The sequence below is a fragment of the Triticum urartu genome, chromosome 7A (assembly GCF_056163025.1).
Source record: "Triticum urartu cultivar PI428250 chromosome 7A, HENAU_Tu73, whole genome shotgun sequence".
Lineage (NCBI taxonomy): Eukaryota > Viridiplantae > Streptophyta > Magnoliopsida > Poales > Poaceae > Triticum > Triticum urartu.
Genome location: NC_141879.1, coordinates 74,516,332 through 74,534,902, shown reverse-complemented (window position 1 = coordinate 74,534,902; position 18,571 = coordinate 74,516,332). Strand labels below are relative to the sequence as shown.

Sequence of the window (18,571 nt, the reverse complement as noted above, 5' to 3'; positions counted from 1 at the left end):
GGTTCATGGCATGAACCAGTACTAGAGTTTCTTAGTAAGCTGAGTTTTAGTCCCACCTCGCCAAGAGAGAGGCAGTAGGAGCGGTTTATAAGCCGTGAGTGCAGAGACGATGAAGGAGAGGCGCAATGCTCACCTGCACGTTGCTTAGCTTCAAGCCTTACGGAATAGTATAGATTGCACGGAGCTATGTGCAGTGCAGTCTACACTATTCCGAAAGGCTTGAAGCTAATTAACCAGCATTGCACCTCTTTTTTATTTTTAATAACTTATTTGAAATCCAGACTTTTTTTGTGTTCAGTATGCAGCATTCAAAGTGACGTCATCTATTTGCAACACATTCTGACATCATTTGCTGTTTTTAGTCATTTACCGATTTGTTTAGAGAGCTAAATGACCGTGAAATTGAAAATCACTACAAAATGAACTCTAAAAATGTTGAAACTTGGCATGGTATCATCATTTCACCCGCATAGCATGTGCGAAAGAGTAGAGAGGGTCACACAAAAACTGGACGCACGTCATGTACAAACTGGACAATGTCTTTCGGAGTATCAGGGTTTCGGACGAGAACTCATTTGTTACACGGGCACTTCAATATTTTTTAAACTTATTTGAACTCCGGAATTATTTTGCGTTCATTATACAGCATTCAAAGCGACGTCATCAATTTCCAACACGTTCTCACATCATTGCTGTTTTTCAGTCAATTACCGATTTGTTTAGGGAGCTAAATGATCGTGAAATTGAAAATCACTACAAAATGAACTATAAAAATGTTGAAACTTGGCATGGTATCAACATTTCAACCACATAGCATGTGCGAAAGAGTAGAGAGGGTCACGGCAAAAACTGGATGCACTTCATGTACAAACTGGACAATCTCTTTCGGAGTATGAGGGTTCCGGACGAGAACTCATCTGTTTCATGGGCACTTCAATGTTTTTTATACTTATCTGAAATCCTGACTTTTTTGCGTTCAGTATGCAGCATTCAAAGCGACATCATCAATTTTCAACACGTTCTGACATCATTTGCTGTTTTTCAGTCATTTACCGATTTGTTTAGAGAGCTAAATGACCGTGAAATTAAAAATCAGTACAAAATAAACTCTGAAAATGTTGAAACTTGGCATGGTATCATCATTTCACCCGAATAGCATGTGCGAAAGAGTAGAGAGGGTCACGGCAAAAACTGGACGCACTTCATGTAGAAACTGGACAATGTCTTTCGGAGTATCAGGGTTTCGGACGAGAACTCGTCTGTTACATGGGCACTTCAATGTTTTTTAAACTTATTTGAACTCCAGAATTTTTTTTGCGTTCGGTATGCAGCATTCAAAGCGACATCATCAATTTCCAACATGTTCTGACATCATTTGCTGTTTTTCAGTCATTTACCGATTTGTTTAGAGAGCTAAATGACCGTGAAATTGAAAAATCACTACAAAATGAACTATGAAAATGTTGAAACTTGTTATGGTATCAACATTTCACCCATATAGCATGTGCGAAAGAGTAGAGAGGGTCACGGCAAAAACTGGACACACTTCATGTACAAACTGGACAATTTCTTTCAAAGTATCAGGGTTTCGGACGAGAACTCATCTGCTACACAAGGCACTTCAATGTATTTATACTTATTTGAAATCCAGACTTCTTTTGCGTTCAGTATGCAGCATTCAAAGCGACGTCATCAATTTTCAACACGTTCTGACATCATTTGCTGTTTTTCAGTCATTTACCGGTTTGTTTAGAGAGCTAAATGACTGTGAAATTGAAAATCACTAGAAAATGAACTCTGAAAATGTTGAAACTTGGCATGGTATCATCATTTCATCCGCATAGCATGTGCGAAAGAGTAGAGAGGGTCACGATAAAAACTGGACGCACTTCGTGTACAAACTGGACAACATCTTTTGGAGTATCAGGGTTTCGGACGAGAACTCATCTGTTACACGGGAACTTCAATGTTTTTTAAACTTATTTGAACTACATAATTTTTTGTGTTCAATATGCAGCATTCAAAGCGATGTCATCAATTTCCAACACGTTCTGACATCATTTCTTGTTTTTCAGTCATTTACCAAATTGTTTAGAGAGCTAAATGACCGTGAAATTGAAATTCACTACAAAATGAACTCTGAAAATGTTGAAACTTGCCATGGTATCATCATTTCACCCGCATAGCATGTACAAAAGAGTAGAGAGGGTCACAAAGAAACTAAATACAGGAAAAAAACTACTCAGAAATAAATAAAGAAAATAAATAAAGCAGAAAAGAAAAAACTATATAAAAAAATTACTCAAAAATAAATAGAAGAAAATAAATAATGCAGAAAAAAAACTACTGAGAAATAAATAGAAGAAAATAAATAAAGCAGAAAAAACTACTCAGAAATAAATAGAAGAAAATAAATAAAACAGAAAAGAAAAAAACTATATAAACAATTACTCAACAATAAATAGAAGAAAATAAATAATGCAGAAAAGAAAAAAACTATATAAAAAATTACTCAAAAATAAATAGAAGAAAATAAATAATGCAGAAAAGAAAAAAACTATAAAAAATTGTTGGGGCGCTGTCCAGTGGGCCTGCCGGACTTAGGGTGTGCAAATTCAGGCCCAGAAAGTCCGGCAGGCTCACAGGGCAGCGCGCCATAGTAAGGCCCAGAAGCCTGCTATATAGACGAGTTCGAAGGAGCAGCCGCGACTGGGTTTATAAACGAGTGCGGCTACCCTTCGCTCGGCGAGGTGGGACTAAAATTGTGCATCGCGGGTGGCAGCGCAACCCTTTAGTACCGGTTCGTGGCTCGAACCGGTACTAATGGGGGGCCTTTAGTACTGGTTTGAGGCACAAACCGATACTAAAGGGGTCTTCTTCCTGCCGCTTGACCTGGCCAAAATTGGCCTTTAGTACCGGTTGGTGGCTCCAACCGGTACTAAAGGTCCCTCATATATATATGGCACTGACGAAAAATTCAGTTTTCATCCACCGCCCGTCTTCTATCCAACTTCATCGCTCGATATCGTCGTCGTCGCCGCCGCCGCGCCGTCGCCCATCACGCGCCGCCACCGCCGCACGCCGTCGCCCCCGCCGCCCGTCGTCGGCGTCCCCGCCGCACGCCGTCGTCCCCGTCACCCCCGCCGCCGCCCCGTACTACGTCGCCGTTTCGATCGCGCCGTCGCCCCCGCCGCCCGTTGTCGCCGTCCCCATCGCGTCGCCGTCTCGCGCCGCCACCCGTAGGACATCGTCTAACGCTCGTACACACACACACACAGACACAACACACAAACACACATATTTTTTTACTTATTTTCTTTTTTCTGTTGTTTAGATTAATGTTAGATGAATTACGTAGATAAAAATGTTAGAATGTTAATTAATGTTAGGTGAATCAGATAGAAAAGTTGTTAAATAGTCATGTCAATTTTTAGATGAATTAGCTAAATATTAATTAGGTATATATATATATATATGAGATTTGAACTAGTTGAATTAATATAACTAGTTTATTTTTAGTAAGAAAATTAATAGAACTAGTTTATTTTTAGTAAGAAAATTTAGGTATATGAGATTTGATGATCTAATTAAAATATTACTATATATAGCTACTTTATATATTTTAGTAAGAAAATTAATAGAACTAGTTTATTTTTAGTAAGAAAATTTAATATGAGATTTGATGATCTAATCAAACTATTACTATATAGAATTACCTAATTTATTATATCGAGATTTGATTATCTACTTAACATTTTACTATATAGAACTAGGTACCTTATTTTTAGTAAGAAAAATTAATAGAACTAGTTTAGTTGAATTAGTTGAATTAATTAGTTGAACTAGTTAGTTGAATTAGTTGAGCTACTTTATTTAGGTATATTTTTCGTAAGTGCTTAATTGAATTAGTTGAATTAATAGAACTAATAAGTGTTTAATGTTTCACCTATGAACATAGGAATGTCGTCTGACGATGGACACCATTTCATTATGTGCGAATACTACGAAGACCAGCGCGGCCTGTGCGGCAGAAATTTTCTAGTTGATGATAGGCGCTTCAGCATCAAGCTGGATGAGAACTTCGAAGTGGATACAGTAAGTCAGAACGACAAGTCTTTTTTCGTAATTAAGCATGACTTATGCTTCATTTTCTTCAACTTTTAATTTTAATTTTTCACTATTCTACTAGTGTATCCTCTGTCATGCAAGAATTTTTGTCTTGGATAAGATATGTTTCAGTCCTAACAAAACTATGGAGGTAAAAAAAAATTACTTGAAGACCGAGCATGGTTATACCTTCAACGTCAAATTATACAATGCAGACACATACACCTATTTTGAATGCAAAACTTGGCAAGCACTATGCAAGGCTTATGCATTTGAGCCTGATATGGTTATCACCTTTGATATTCGTCCGGAAGATGATATTGAAGGTAATAGAGACATCTGGGTCGATGTGCAGACGCCTCCAGTTCTACCATTATGTGAGTTTCTCAACCATATTTATGTCTTTGATATTGCTTATTTAAAAATAGTTGACAAGTACTTTTTATTGACAACTTATTTCCAATCAAGCAAACATGTCCGGCGCTTGGTAGACATGACCGTCCATTGTCCCGGGGCTGAACTAAACTGCGAGGAGACAAGTCATTATGTTTCATGGCTTGAGGATCTTGATGCTGTCAAGACAAATTTTTTTCCTGCACTTAAAAATGTTAGTACTCAAAACATGCGACCAATAGTGTTCGTACTGAACTACGGTCACATATATTTAGGAAAGATGGTAAGATTTCTACTATTTCTCCTCAATGCATCTTTTGCATACATTATTTTTAAGCTAAACTTCATTGCTAAGTATGTTACTATACGATGTTCTTCAATAGGGACTCCCGATGAATGTTGTGCCTAATTGGATCGAGACTAAAGGTACCATGAATATTGTTAGCTTACGGCCAAGATATCCTACAATGCACTTTAGTGCATTCAGATTTTCTAATAGCGAGGAATGCTTAATAGTAAAAGACTGGAGCAAAATTGTGAATGATCGCAGAGAAGTACTAGGGGGCAGCAATCAGAAGCACAACCCACGATTAGGAGACAGGTTCATCTGCATGCTCCAATATGATGAATCAGGAAAGCTATACCTGTTCTATGCTATTTTACCTGAGAGAGAGCAGCAGGAGTGATTAGCTAGTTCATGCTCTTAGTACTTGTCCTCTCATGTCCGTGTTCTTCGTCCTGAACTTAATCTCAAAGAGTGATTTGCTTTTGTGGTGTTATGAACGCTTATAATATCATTACCATGTTGATCATTGATCTTTAGCCGTGTGCGGTGCCCCCTCCACCATAATTCACCTCAGTAATATCGTAGCGGTACTTAGGCGAAGTCCTGTTTCGGTAGCAACATCATCACCGTCATCACGCCGTCGTGCTGACGAAGCTCTCCCTCAAAGCTCTACTAGATCTTGAGTTCGCGGGACGTCACTGAGCCAAACGTGTGCAGATCGCGGAGGTGCCGTATCTTCGATACAAGATCAGTCGATTGTGAAGACGTACGACTACATCAACTGCGTTGTCATAACGCTTCTACTTACGTTCTATGAGGGTACGTAGACGATACTCCCCCCTCTCGTTGCTATGCATCACCATGATCTTGCGTGAGCGTAGGAATTTTTTTGAAATTACTGCGTTCCCCTACGGCAACGCGGCGCATACCACTGGAAGTCGACGCGTGGGGATGGCAGAGCAGATCGCAGGCCGTGGCGCTATGGTCCAAAGGGGCGATGCAGCGGCAGAGCGTGGCTCGGTGCAGCCATGGTGACGGTCTCGGGCAGCGGCGGGGACAGCGTATCGTAGCCCTAGAGCCCGAAGGGGCGGTGTAGCGGTGGCTCACGGGTTGGGGAAGACACTGGGATAACCACTGGCCGGTGGAGACGACACAGTGGCGGCGGTGTGGACCGCGTGCCGCGGCGCGACAACCCAAAGGGGTGACACAAAGGTGGCGGCTACGGGGGTAGCCGTTGGGAGGATCTTGGGGCGGCGACATGGACCGCGTGTTGCAGCATGATGACCTGAACGTGCATTGGCGGGAGCAGCAGGCAGTTCAGGGCAGCCGGCGAGAGGGCCCCTGGGCGGCGACGCTATGGTCCGAAGGGACGACACGACAACAACCTATGGCTCGATCGGCGGTAGGCGCGTGCTCGGGGAAGGGGTTGGCAAAGTCACGCACGTGATCGGTTGATCAGACCGACAACGGCGATGTACGCGCCATGGCTGGGATGATGCGTACATCAAAGTCGATGGCGGCGTTTGTTGGTGATGTCCCGGACGATGACGACAAAGATGGACCGGCAATGGAGACCACGCGGATGGGCGTCGGCAGCGACACATGAAGGCGTCCCTTGGGCAGCGCGTCCAGCCTTGCCGCGCGGTTGACGTCGAAGTGGCCGGTGTAGAGTCGGCGCGGATGTCAGAGTAGATGCGCGGGGGTCGACGGTGGCGGCTCGTGATGTAAACCGATCTTAAATCGAAAAACCAAAAAGAAAAACGTCGATTAAGATGACTGGCTAGAGAGAGAAAACTCAGATCAAAGGATCGGGAAACATGATTAGCGGACGAACCCTAGGTACGGGCGCCGCGGCCTCCGACAGTGATCATGGAGACCGGCCGCCCCGAAGGTTGCGCGGAGCGGAAGCGGTGACGGCATCTAGGGTTGGATCGTTAGGCTGATACCATGTTAGAGGAATATATAGAGGGATTGGTGGGATCGATGTTTATTACATGAGCCTCGTGGGCATATATATAGGAATACATGATCTTTTTGAAGTAAAATACAAGTCAGAGTACTTCCTACTCCACTAGTAGAGAACAGGGCTTTGGTCACAATGCAATATACGCATTAGTCCCGGTTGCATTGCGAACCGGGACTAATGTGAGCATTAGTTCCGGTTCGAGCGGCTATAGGCATTAGTCCCGATTCAAATGGGCCCTTTAGTCCTAGTTTGAGACACGAACCGGGACTAAAGGGCATCGCACCATTTAGTCCCGGTTCGTGTCTCAAACCGGGACTAAAGCGCCCATTTCTCAAACTCTACCCCCCCCCCCCCCCCCCCCCGTGTATCGCCATTTCAGTTTTGAAAAAAAAATGATAAAAACTTCAGCACGAAAATCCGCATCCGATTTTGACGGCCAATGGCCGGTTTGCAAATTTTTAGAACCCTCAAATTCTAAAAGGAAAAAAGATATGCTTAAATTTCATTTTTTTTGAATTTTGGTTAAATCTGGTCAAACTATGGTCAAACTACTTATTCAATAAGTATTAGTGTTACTAAATAATTATTCAAGAATATTAGTGTTACTAAATAATTATTTTAGTTTTTTGAATTTTGGTCAAATCTGGTCAAACTGTGGTCAAACTATGGTCAAACTACTTATTCAAGAAATATTAGTGTTACTAAATAATTATTGTTTTTAGAATAATAGTTTCAAACTCAAACAGTTAAACATGTGACTTCATGCTCCAGTTAAACTCCTGAGGGTTAATAGGATTGACATCTTACTATTGTTAGGAGAACAACAAGTGCATACTTGGAAACGAGGGGGAATAGAACCCGAAAGTTAAGCGTGCTCAGGCTGGAGTAGTGAGAGGATGGGTAACCGGCCGGGAAGTTAGATGATTTGGAATGATGAGGCACTACTAGGGAAAACATTATACACAGAACTGTAGCAGTAGCGCTTGTTAAAAGAGCACACTACTGCTAGACAGCAGTAGCGCGTGCAAAATAAGCGCGCTGTAGATGGAGATATATCAATAGCGCGTCTCATCGAAAACTCGCTACTACTAAAATTTCAATCACTTAGCCGATGGGCTACACATAGTAGTAGCGATCTTCCAAAAACCGCGCTACCGCTAATAAACTTATAGCAGCGCGTTTATGCGTAAATTGCTACTACTAACGAAAATAAAATAAAATGAAAAACGAATAGAGAAGTAAATGAAAATGAAAGAAATAGAAAAAGAAGAAAGGAAAATATATAATGTAAAGAAAAATAAATGAAAAAGGAAAAAAATGATGAAGACGTAGCAGTAGCGAGCTCTCTGAAACGCGCTATAGCTAACTTAGCTAGCGTTTTCTGTAACGCGCTATAATTAGTTTTGACTTAACCAAAAACGGTTTCCCCCCGGCCACCACTTCTCCCCCAAATCGATCCTCGCCCCACTTCGCCGCCGTCTCGCCCACTTCGCCATCGCCCCCACTTCATTGCGGTCTCCTGCCGGTGTCGATGCCGCGCTCATTCTCATGGCCGCCGCCCGAGGCCACCCAGCCTCACCGCCACCGCCTCTCGGGCCGCCCTCGACCTCACCGTCGCCTCCCTCAACCTCAGCGCCACCGCCCTCGACCTCACCGCCCCCGAGCCCGCCAGGACCGCCGTGTCCCGATCCTGAGCCCGCCCTTGCCGCCCTACCTCCGTCGCCGAGCACCTCCCCGCCACTGTCTGTCCCCTCTTTGTAAGCCCCCCACCCATCCTTTTTAGTTAATAGATGTTAATGTTAAGTAGTAGATAATGTTGATGTTTTTTAGTTAGGGTAATAATAGACGATGTTAAGTAGTAGATAATGTAGATGTTAATTAGTTCAGTAGGGTTTAGTTTTTGAATTAAGTTTGTTTAACTAGATGTTAATTAGGGCAGTAGGGTTTAGTTTAGAGTAAAGTTTAGTTCAGTAGTTAACTAAATATAATCTATATTTGGTTTTTGAATTGAGTTTGAGAGAGCATGAGATCTGTGTAGATTTTCTTGAAGTGTCAAACGCTAGGACATGCAAATTTGAAGTGATCAGGATATATGCAAATTCCTCACTTGTGTTTGCCCTTGTTTCGATTGTGCCCAAGTGGCCTTTTGTTGTTTCCAGGGAATGAAGCTGAGTGGCCTATGTTTTGCCGGAATGTTGATTCATTTCCGTTCCGGCAAATTTCAGGTTCTCGATTTGTCCACTTTTTAGCAAAGGTCATGCCGAAATTTTCCATGAATTTCGGCATGACTTGTGCTACAAACTAGGACATATCGACTGCCCGGGATTTGCCGCACCAGGAAGGAGTCAAGGTTCCTGCAAAACATAGGCCTTTTGTATGTCATAATTCATTTTATTAGGTCTAGAATTAATTTACTAGATTTAATCATAGGAAACATGGCTAGCAACGATGAAGGACGGGGTTCTGATGATTGCGACGACATCTACCTGGCGGCAGATGGATTTTTGAGCCTTGTCGACGATCAATCGTTGTTGTTGCCGGGCCCACCGGTCGCATCGGGGATCGAGACCGACACGCAGACCGGCGCTGAGACCGAGACCGGCGCTGAGACTCAGACCGGCATCGAGTCCGGCGCTGAGACTGAGACCCGCGCTGCCTCGGGGAGCGGAGCCGGTATAGAACCGAAAGCAAAGAGGCGACGGCTTCCTAACAAGCTCAGGACTACTAGACTGGTGGTCACGGAGGTGGACGATGGCAATTTTGAGCCAAACGCGCCCGAGGAAGCGTGCGGGTGCTACGGCAATCAAATTGGCTGCATCATACGGATAACCGCCACCATCAACGATGAGAAACTAAACAAGTTAGATAAGATGAGGCCCTCCCTCCTAAAGAAGCTACACCAGATATTCTTGTTCCCGAGCCGGAATGAAAAGGATTATAAAGATCCAGATAAGGACCCGGCAATGAAGAAGATAAACAAACACACCATGAGCAAGTTTAGCGACGCGTTGGCCGCCTGGAAAGCAAGGGTGAAATATCGGATCTTCAACGAAAAGGAACCCTACTCCGAGATTGTAAAGGATAATCTGACAATCACGGCAGAGCACTTTGAAATATTCAAGGCGGCTTGCGAGGCCGAAGATGCCAAAAAAAGTCAGAGTACATGAAGGGGCTTCAACAGAAGAACATTGGGTGCAACCACCTCGGAATCCATGGTTACGGCGGGAAGAGGTCCATATGGGCCAAGGAGGATGCGGAAGCCGCGAGTCTGGGCATCCCAGACCCCTGGGCGCGCCGTCCTCGTCATCCTCTACCCCCGATACTCCCATGCTCTTTACTTGGACTCGTGAAGAACATTAACAAAAAGTATTACACCCACATCAATTATGTTCTCGACAGTGCTATGTTTTACTATGGCGCACGAGGTGGAGAGGTCAAGGACAAGAAGAAAAGGGATGGCAGGCCTGCCTTCGGCCATAAGACCGACTTCTGCTGCATCCAGCAACCGAGTGATTCTCTTAATGATGGATTATATTTCCTACACCAGATGCTGGAGTACAGACGGGATCACCAGAACCATCGCATGTCACCTACATCCGGCGATGCCCATATTCTGCAATGGGCAAAGAACTTAGGAGATATCGAGGATCATCGACTTTGAGCTGAGTTCTATCACATCCAGCGCGAACTTGCCCAAATCATCATGAAGGAGGTCGTCGAAGAAACAGGGATGTTCTACGAAGAAGGACAAATGTCGTGGGAAGACGTCCGAACACGCGTAGCCGCTCAGCGTCTTGACCTGAAGCCTTTCACTAAGCTCGGGGACTATCTCCCTGACTTGGATGGATGGCACGACATGGAGTGTTTGTCGATATATGACAATGTGTCCGTTTAGTCGATACCATCTGTATGACGAAACTTTGAATTATGCACGAGGAAACTTTATTTGTGATGTAATTAAACCGTCCTCCTCGACTAGCGAAGATCACTCTAGTTAGGGCATTTTGGGTATGATGAACTTTGTTATTTATGTTTATGATATGTTGCTTCTATTTTTGCAAGTCTGTCTCTTTCTGTTTCTCAACTATATATGTTGCATATCATCGACTCATGTGACGATGCAGGTGCATAGATCATTGATGGCGAAGAAGTGCTACGCCATGAGTATATGACGAGTGGTCGGAATGTCAGGCCCAGGTGTACCGGTTTCCAGTTTCCGAGCGACAACCAGTAGTTAGTTTAGGTTCATGCAAAGTGATAGCTCTTCTCGCGTATATCATTGTTTAGATGGATGATGTTGTAGTTACAAGTAATCGAGATTTTTATCGCTATTTTCGAGATGATGACGAGAGACCACTTTGTGTTGGATGATGATTATGATGATGACATGATTTGATGAGACTATTTGTATGTATATGCTATGATTACATTTGTATGTGTATCATATGCTAAAGATTATTGTATAAATCCTATTCAAATACAAAACAAATATGCAGAAAAAAACTACTAAAATTAGCAGTAGCGAGTGGAGAAAAGTTAGCAGCAGCGCCACAGTAGCAGTAGCGCGTCCAGGCAAAGCGCGCTAGAGCTATTAGCAGTAGCGAGCTTCCACGAAGCGCGCTGCTGCTACACTTGTATAGAAGTAGTGCGGGTGTGCACGCGCTACTGCTACGGGTTAGCTGTAGCGCCTTATTAGTAGCGCCGGTCCCCGCGCTACTGATATACGTAGAACCCGCGCTGCTGCTAGCCTTTTCCCTAGTAGTGAGGGGTGATTAGAGCTTACAGGTTAAATTGAGCAGTGATGAGGGGTGGGTGATTATGGATTAAATTATAAAATAATTCGGAAATTTGAAAATAAAAAAAATGTTAAAAAAATTCAAAAAAATCGTAAAATGACATTTAGTGCCGATTGGTGTTACCAACCGGGACTAAAGGTGGAGCTCCATCTAGTGGCCACGTGGAGGGCCTTTAGTCCCGGTTTGTATAAGAACCGGGACTAAAGGGGGGGACCTTTAGTACCGACCCTTTAGTCCCGGTTCTAGAACCGGGACTAAAGGCCCTCTTGAACTAGGACAAATGGCCCATTTTCTACTAGTGCTCTATCCTATGTTTCCAATCTAATCACAATACTCAACTAATATGTGCATCGTTAAGATGACGAGGCTGAAGCGAACGAACCTGTGGTTTGTTAGTTAGGAGGACGGTGGTATCCCGGCCCACCAAGATTCAAATTTTAGACTTTGACATTTGTGTTTGCATTTTCTAAATTTATTTCAGCCTTTTCTGTAAAAAAAGATGAAGAGGTAGGAAACTGATCTTTTTTGTGTGATGAACAAGAGTTGTACAAATAGTAGTATTCATTTATCAAGAATACTGACATGATTACATGGTAACTTCATGAGATAAGTGCATGCACGGATAGAAGTGTGAGGCCTGATCTGCATCGCCTCGCCTCTCTCGCTGAACATTATACTAGTATCATTTAGCAGACACGTATCGCTGAACATTTTCTAAGTTTATTGTGCACTACTAATGGATCTATTATGGGGTAATTAGTGGAAGGAGGTGTTCTTGAGGTGATCCAGTGCGTCGTCAAAGGAGTGCTTCCTGGCCATGGAGATGATGGTCTTGTCGTTGAGGATGAAGTAGGCCATCCCGGCGACGGTGGAGATGATGAGCGCCTGCTCGGTCGGGTTGAGGTGTGCCTTGGCCCATGGCAGCATCCTCATGCTCTCCAGCTGTAGGTAAGGCAGACAAATCGCACGGATGCCGTGCCCGCCCCGAGCGACGGCTGGCTGATGGTCCGGGGCAAGAAGCATCCTCGCCCGCGCGCCCCTGCTCGTCGCCTGCGTCGTGGCACCGGCGAGCCCTCCCGCCAGCGGCCTTCTTGGCTCTGCGAGGGGGAATGCCCCCGCTGCTTCAGCACCGAGCACCCACGCTCCGAGTGCCGGCGCAACATATGTTGCGCTCCCTGCCGGTTCTTTGGGCACAAGGCCAAGGAGTGCACCGCCCCCCCCCATCCGACTCCTCCTCACCCGGCGGGTCCGTCCCGCCTTTGCAGCGGTGCCGCATCTTCCTGGAGGGCTCAGTCACCCCCTCCCTGTCGCGTCGTCCCTGCCTGGTGACCTTTGGGCTGGCTCTTCGGCCACCACCTGTACCTTCTCGGTGTTGCGGACGCCCGTGTCCTCCAGGCAGCTGGCCACACCCATCTCCGGCTCCGCAACCGACACTCACACCTCCTCGAGCCTGCCGACTCTCGTGCTCTCCGGGTCTTCGGCTCCCTCGGGCTCGGTGTCGCCTGTGGGCTCTGGTTCTTCCCAGGCCACCCAGTTCTCTGGTCACCCTACGCGCCGTCCGGCTGCAACCATTTGCTACCTACCACGGTCCATCGAGGTCATCTCCGCGGAGCGGGACCTGGAGCACGCTCTCCTTGTCACCATGGCCGGCTGCCGCCCGGGCGTGTCCTGCGACGAGGTCATTGCCGTCCTCTGCTCTCAGTTCTCGCTCACCGCGGGCGACTTCTCTGTCCATCGGCACATGCGTGAAGATTTTCTCGTCAGGTTCCCCAACCCCACGCTGCGCCTCCGTGTCGCTCTTGCCGGTCGCGCGCGCACGAGACAATTCCGTCTCATCTTCCACCCCTGGGGCCGGACGGCCGGGTCCGAACCGGTGACCGCGCACTTCCTCCTCTCGCTTGAGCTCTACGGCATCCCCGACCATGCGTGGTTGCGCTCCACCTCCAAGTTCCTGCTCTCGCCGTTTTGCAAAGTGGAACACCTCGCCCCAAGACGCGAAATATGTCTGACATGTCCGTCTTCAAGCTGTCTGCCTGGACGACCAATCCTGACGCCATACCGCGCACCATGGAGCTCCTTCTCCCTGACGATGACGCCGTGCTACCCGAGGCCGACCCCAATCGCGCGGAAAGGCTCGCCCTTGGCCTCGCCCGGTTTCCGATCCGCATCCATGTCGCGGGGTGCGTTGACTTCCACCGCCCCCTGCCGCCACCGCCTCCGCCGCCGCCGACGTCTGGCGACTCTGGCTCGGTGCCTGAGTCCCCGCCTCTTCAGCCCCACTGGCCATAGCGCCATGTGTTTGCCTCAGCCGGTGGCAGCGCGGCTTTGCCCACCTGGTGATCGGCGTAGCCGTCAGCGGCGCCGCCACCTTGCTCACATGCCCTCGCCGTGCCGGTCATGGGAAGGTATTCTCGGGCCCCACCCCGGTATCGTGGCTGACGTCGCGCGGGTCCATGCTCGCCTGCGACTGGGTGCGCCTGTTGATTCGGGGCTGGCCCTGGCCCACCATGAGGCGCTTGTGACGTGTGACTAGCTGCCAGCTCTCGACCGTAGCTTGGTTGCCCCGGTGCCTGGGCCCTCCCAGGTTTTGAACATTGTGGAGGTCTTGGCCTCCCCCCGCTCTGCGACAACTGCCTGCCTTCCAGCGCACGCGGTGATCCCGAGCCAATGACACATGCCGCGCCCAGCCTGCTGCTCGAGTGCCCCACCCGATTCCGACAACACCGACAGCCGCGCTGCATTATCCGCCCTTGACGAATCTTCCCTCGGTCCCACCACTGATGCTGTTGTGGCTTTGGGTCCGGTGATTGACCAACCAACGACTGAACCTGCCGCAGTTCCCAATCCTTTGGCCTGTCCCGCGAATCCCTCCGGCCCCACCCTTGCTGCAGCTGCTGATTCGCTAGGCCCAGCTGATCTCCCGTGCTCACTGGATGCGCAGCTGTCTGGTGATGGCCCACCACCCAGCGATATGCCCATGAAAAACCCTTTGACTGACGCAGAGGCTTTTTCATGCACGTTGGCCTGCTCGCCGCCCCCAAGTGTTGCTCCCCCTCTATAGCGCTCACGGCTACGGACAACAGGTCCAACTCCTTGGTTGCGTCTGTGGACGTGCTCTCCGTCCGCTTCTAGCCCCTTCTCGCTGCACCGCCGCACCGCCGTCGGCGGTAGCTACCTGCAAACTTCACCCCTTGCCGGAGCTTTAGGATCGCCAAAGCTGACCAGGGCCTCGACTCTGAGATGAAGGCGAAGCGGGTTCTTCTGGGCCGCCTTGGGCTGATCAAGGATGACAATGCGGCCATTCGCCGACCTCTGGCGGAGGACATGGTCGAGGCATTCGCTGACTTCTTCGGTTGGCATCTCCCCGATGTGTACTGCAAGAGGCCTCGTGCTCTCGCACCAAGCGGAGCCTCGTTGAGGCTTAGCCATCTTGCTTGTTGCGCTTACAACGCCCCCCATAACTTTGTTAATTGATCGCAATATTAAGATTATCTTCTGGAATGTGCGCGGCTTAAATTCCGGTGCTAAGCGTATGACCGCCCGCAACGTGATCTCTGCTGCCACCCCCACCATTGTGTGTTAGCAAGAAACTAAGCTTCCTCACATCTCGGACTCCATGGTCCTCGACTCCCTAAGACCCTTATTTGAGGATTTGTACTTCCTCCCGTCCTCTAGTACACGCAGTGGCGTGCTCCCCGCGTGGCGCAGATCACATGTCTACCTCTCTAACCCACTGATTGGTGAACATCATATCACCACTCTAGTTTCTCCCGCCGACGACAGCAATCATTGGTGGCCCACCGGCGTGTATGGCCCTCAGGAAGATGAGGCCAAGCTAGACTTTCTCGCCGGCCTCCGCGAAGTGCGTGAGTCACGCATCGGACCTTGGCTCCTTGGCGGAGATTTCAACATGATCACTTCGGCTGCCGACAAGAACACCCCAAATCCGAGCCATCGCGTCATGAGTCGATTCTGGTGTTTCATAGCTAACGAGAAGCTCTGAGATATGTATCTGCACGAGCACCGCTACACTTGGTCTAGTGAGCGTGACACGCCAACCCTCGTGCGGAATGATAGGATCATTTGCACGTCCGGATGGGAGATCGCCCACCCGCATTGCCTTCTACACTTTCTCTCCTTCGTGTTGTCCGACCACTGCCCGTTGTTTGTTGACTGTGTTGCTCGCCCCGCGGGGGCGCACAGATTTCACTTTGAGCGCTTTTGGCCGATGCTTGATGGCTTTCACGACACGGTCTCGAAAGCTTGGAACTCGATTCCCCCGGAGGTGAGCCCTTTACGGCGTATTGTGGCCCGCCTTAAGGCCACCGCGCGGCACCATCAATGCTGGAGCACACGCACGATTGACGGTGTCTCACTATAGCTGCAGGTCGCTCAAGAGTTGATTGCCTGCCTTGATGCTGCGCAGGACTTCCGCCCGCTCTCCCAGATTGAGGTGTGGCTCAAGCGCAAGCTCAAGAGCACCTATCTTGGGTTGGCTTCCCTTGAGCGCTCCATCACTCGCCAGCGATCGTGCCTATCCTGGCTCCACGACTCCCCATTGTCCTACCACAGCGTGCATGCCTCACGCCGGAAACAAGGTAACCTCATCTCCTTCCTCCGCATGGACGATCATTCTATCACCGAGCAAGCCATTATGGCCGAAGCCGCCTACAACTACTTCTCCAACGTCCTTGGATCTTTTGAAGAACGCGCCTTCTCCTTGAACCAGTCCCTTTTGCGCACGGGATCATTCGACCTATCTAACTTGGAGACACCTTTCACGGAGGACAAGATTTGGAGGGCCATCAAATGCCTATCAACCGGAAAGGCTCCCGGCCCGGATGGATTCACGACCGAATTCCTTCGGGCTTGGTAGGATATTATCAAGCATTACATATGTGAGGCATTCGACAAGCGCTACACCGCCAATGGATGAGGTATCCAGAAACTCAACGAAGCGCTCCTCACTCTCCTACCCAAGCGCTTGGACGCCACTGCCCTATCTGACTACCGGCCCATTTGCCTCATCCACCTCATTAAAAAGCTCCTTGCAAAGGTGTTGTGTCTACGGCTTGCACCTCGTCTTGGGGCCATGGTCTCGATCAATCAGAGAGCCCTCGTCGCCCGCCGATGTATACACGACAACTTTCTCCTCGTCCAGCAGACGACGCGTCTCCTCCACAACCTCAAGGTGCCTCACATCCTTCTAAAGCTTGACATCGCGCGAGCCTTCGACATCGTCTCCTAGCCCTTTCTCCTCGAGACCCTGCAGCATCTTGGTTTTGGCCAACGTTGGCGCGACTGGATATCGATCCTTATATCCACCGCCTCCACCCAAGTCATGATTAACGGCCACCCGGGCCCCCCATTGGCCACGCCTGCGGCCTTCGCCAGGGTGACCCAGTTTCTCCAACGTATCTATAATTTTTGATTGTTCCATGCTGTTATATTAACAATCTTGGATGTTTTATAATCATTTTATATCGTTTTTTGGTACTAACCTATTGACATAGTGCCATGTGTCAGTTACTATTTTTCATGTTTTTTACATCACAGAAAATCAATATCAAATGGAGTCCAAATGCCACGAAACTTTACAGAGAATTTTTATGGGCCAAAAGGAACATAACGGGCCCTGGCTGCGCCTGGGGGGGTGCCTCGAGGGAGGCACAACCCACCAGGGCGCGCCAGGAGGCCCAGGCGCGCCTTGATGGGTTGTGCCCACCTCGGGTGCCCCCGGACCGCCTCTTTGCTCTATAAATACCCCAATATTTCCAGAACTGTAGGGGAGTCGACGAAATATTCATCCAGCCGCCGCGGAGTCCAGAACCACCAGATCCAATCTAGACACCATCTCGGATGGGGTTCACCACCTCCATTGGTGCCTCTTCGATGATGCATGAGTAGTTCTCTGTAGACCTTCGGGTCCAATAGTTAGTAGCTAGATGGCTTCATCTCTCTCTTTCTTGATTCTCAATACAATGGTCTCTTGGAGATCCATATGATGTAATGATACGTCCATTTTGCATCATGCTTTTATATCGATATTTATTGCATTATGGGCTGTTGTTACACATTATGTCACAATACTTATGCCTATTCTCTCTTATTTTACAAGGTTTACATAAAGAGGGAGAATGCCGGCAGCTGGGATTCTGGACTAGAAAAGGAGCAAATATTAGAGACCTATTATGCACAGCTCCAAAAGTACTGAAACTTTACGAATGATGTTTTCCAAATATATAAAAAATACTCAGCGGAAGAAACTCACCAGGGGGGCCATACCCTGCCCACGAGGGTGGGGGCGCGCCCTACCCCCCAGGGCGCGCCCCCCTACCTTGTGGTCCCCTTGGTGGCCCTCCGATGGCCATCTTCTGCTATATGGAGTCTCTCGATGGGAAAAAATCACAAGCCATCTTCTCGGACGAAACTCCACCGCCACGAGGCGGAACCTTGGCGGAACCAATCTAGGGCTCTAGCGGAGCTGTTCTGCCGGGGAAACTTCCCTCTCAGAGGGGGAAATCATCGCCATCGTCATCACCAACGCTCCTCTCATCGGGAGAGGGTAATCTCCATCAACATCTTCATCAGCACCATCTCATCTCAAAACCCTAGTTCATCTCTTGTATCCAATTCTTGTATCCAAGTCCGGGATTGGTGCTAGTAGGTTGCTAGTAGTGTTAATTACTCCTTGTAGTTGATGCTAGTTGGTTTAATTGGTGGGAGATCATATGTTCAGATCCTATATGCATATTAATACCCCTCTAATTATGAACATGTTTATGCATTGTGAGTAGTTACTTTTGTTCCTGAGGACATGGGAGAAGTCTTGCTATTAGTAGTCATGTGAATTTGGTATTCGTTCGATATTTTGATGAGATGTATGTTGTCTCTCCTCTAGTGGTGTTATGTGAACGTCGACTACATGACACTTCACCATTGTTTGAGCATAGAGGAAGGCATTGGGGAGTAATAAGTAGATGATGGGTTGCTAGAGTGTCAGAAGCTTAAACCCTAGTTTAT

General features: G+C 47.8%; 1 protein-coding gene across 1 annotated transcript; it reads left to right on the top strand.

The window, feature by feature from the left end:
• Window positions 1-15,164: 15,164 nt before the first annotated feature.
• LOC147957930 (uncharacterized) lies at window positions 15,165-16,796 on the top strand. The gene is made up of 3 exons (XM_087531884.1): window positions 15,165-15,410; window positions 15,930-16,376; window positions 16,494-16,796. Exons 1-3 carry the CDS (start codon window positions 15,165-15,167, stop codon window positions 16,794-16,796), a joined length of 996 nt encoding a protein of 331 aa, XP_087388010.1.
• The last annotated feature ends 1,775 nt before the right edge of the window (window positions 16,797-18,571 follow it).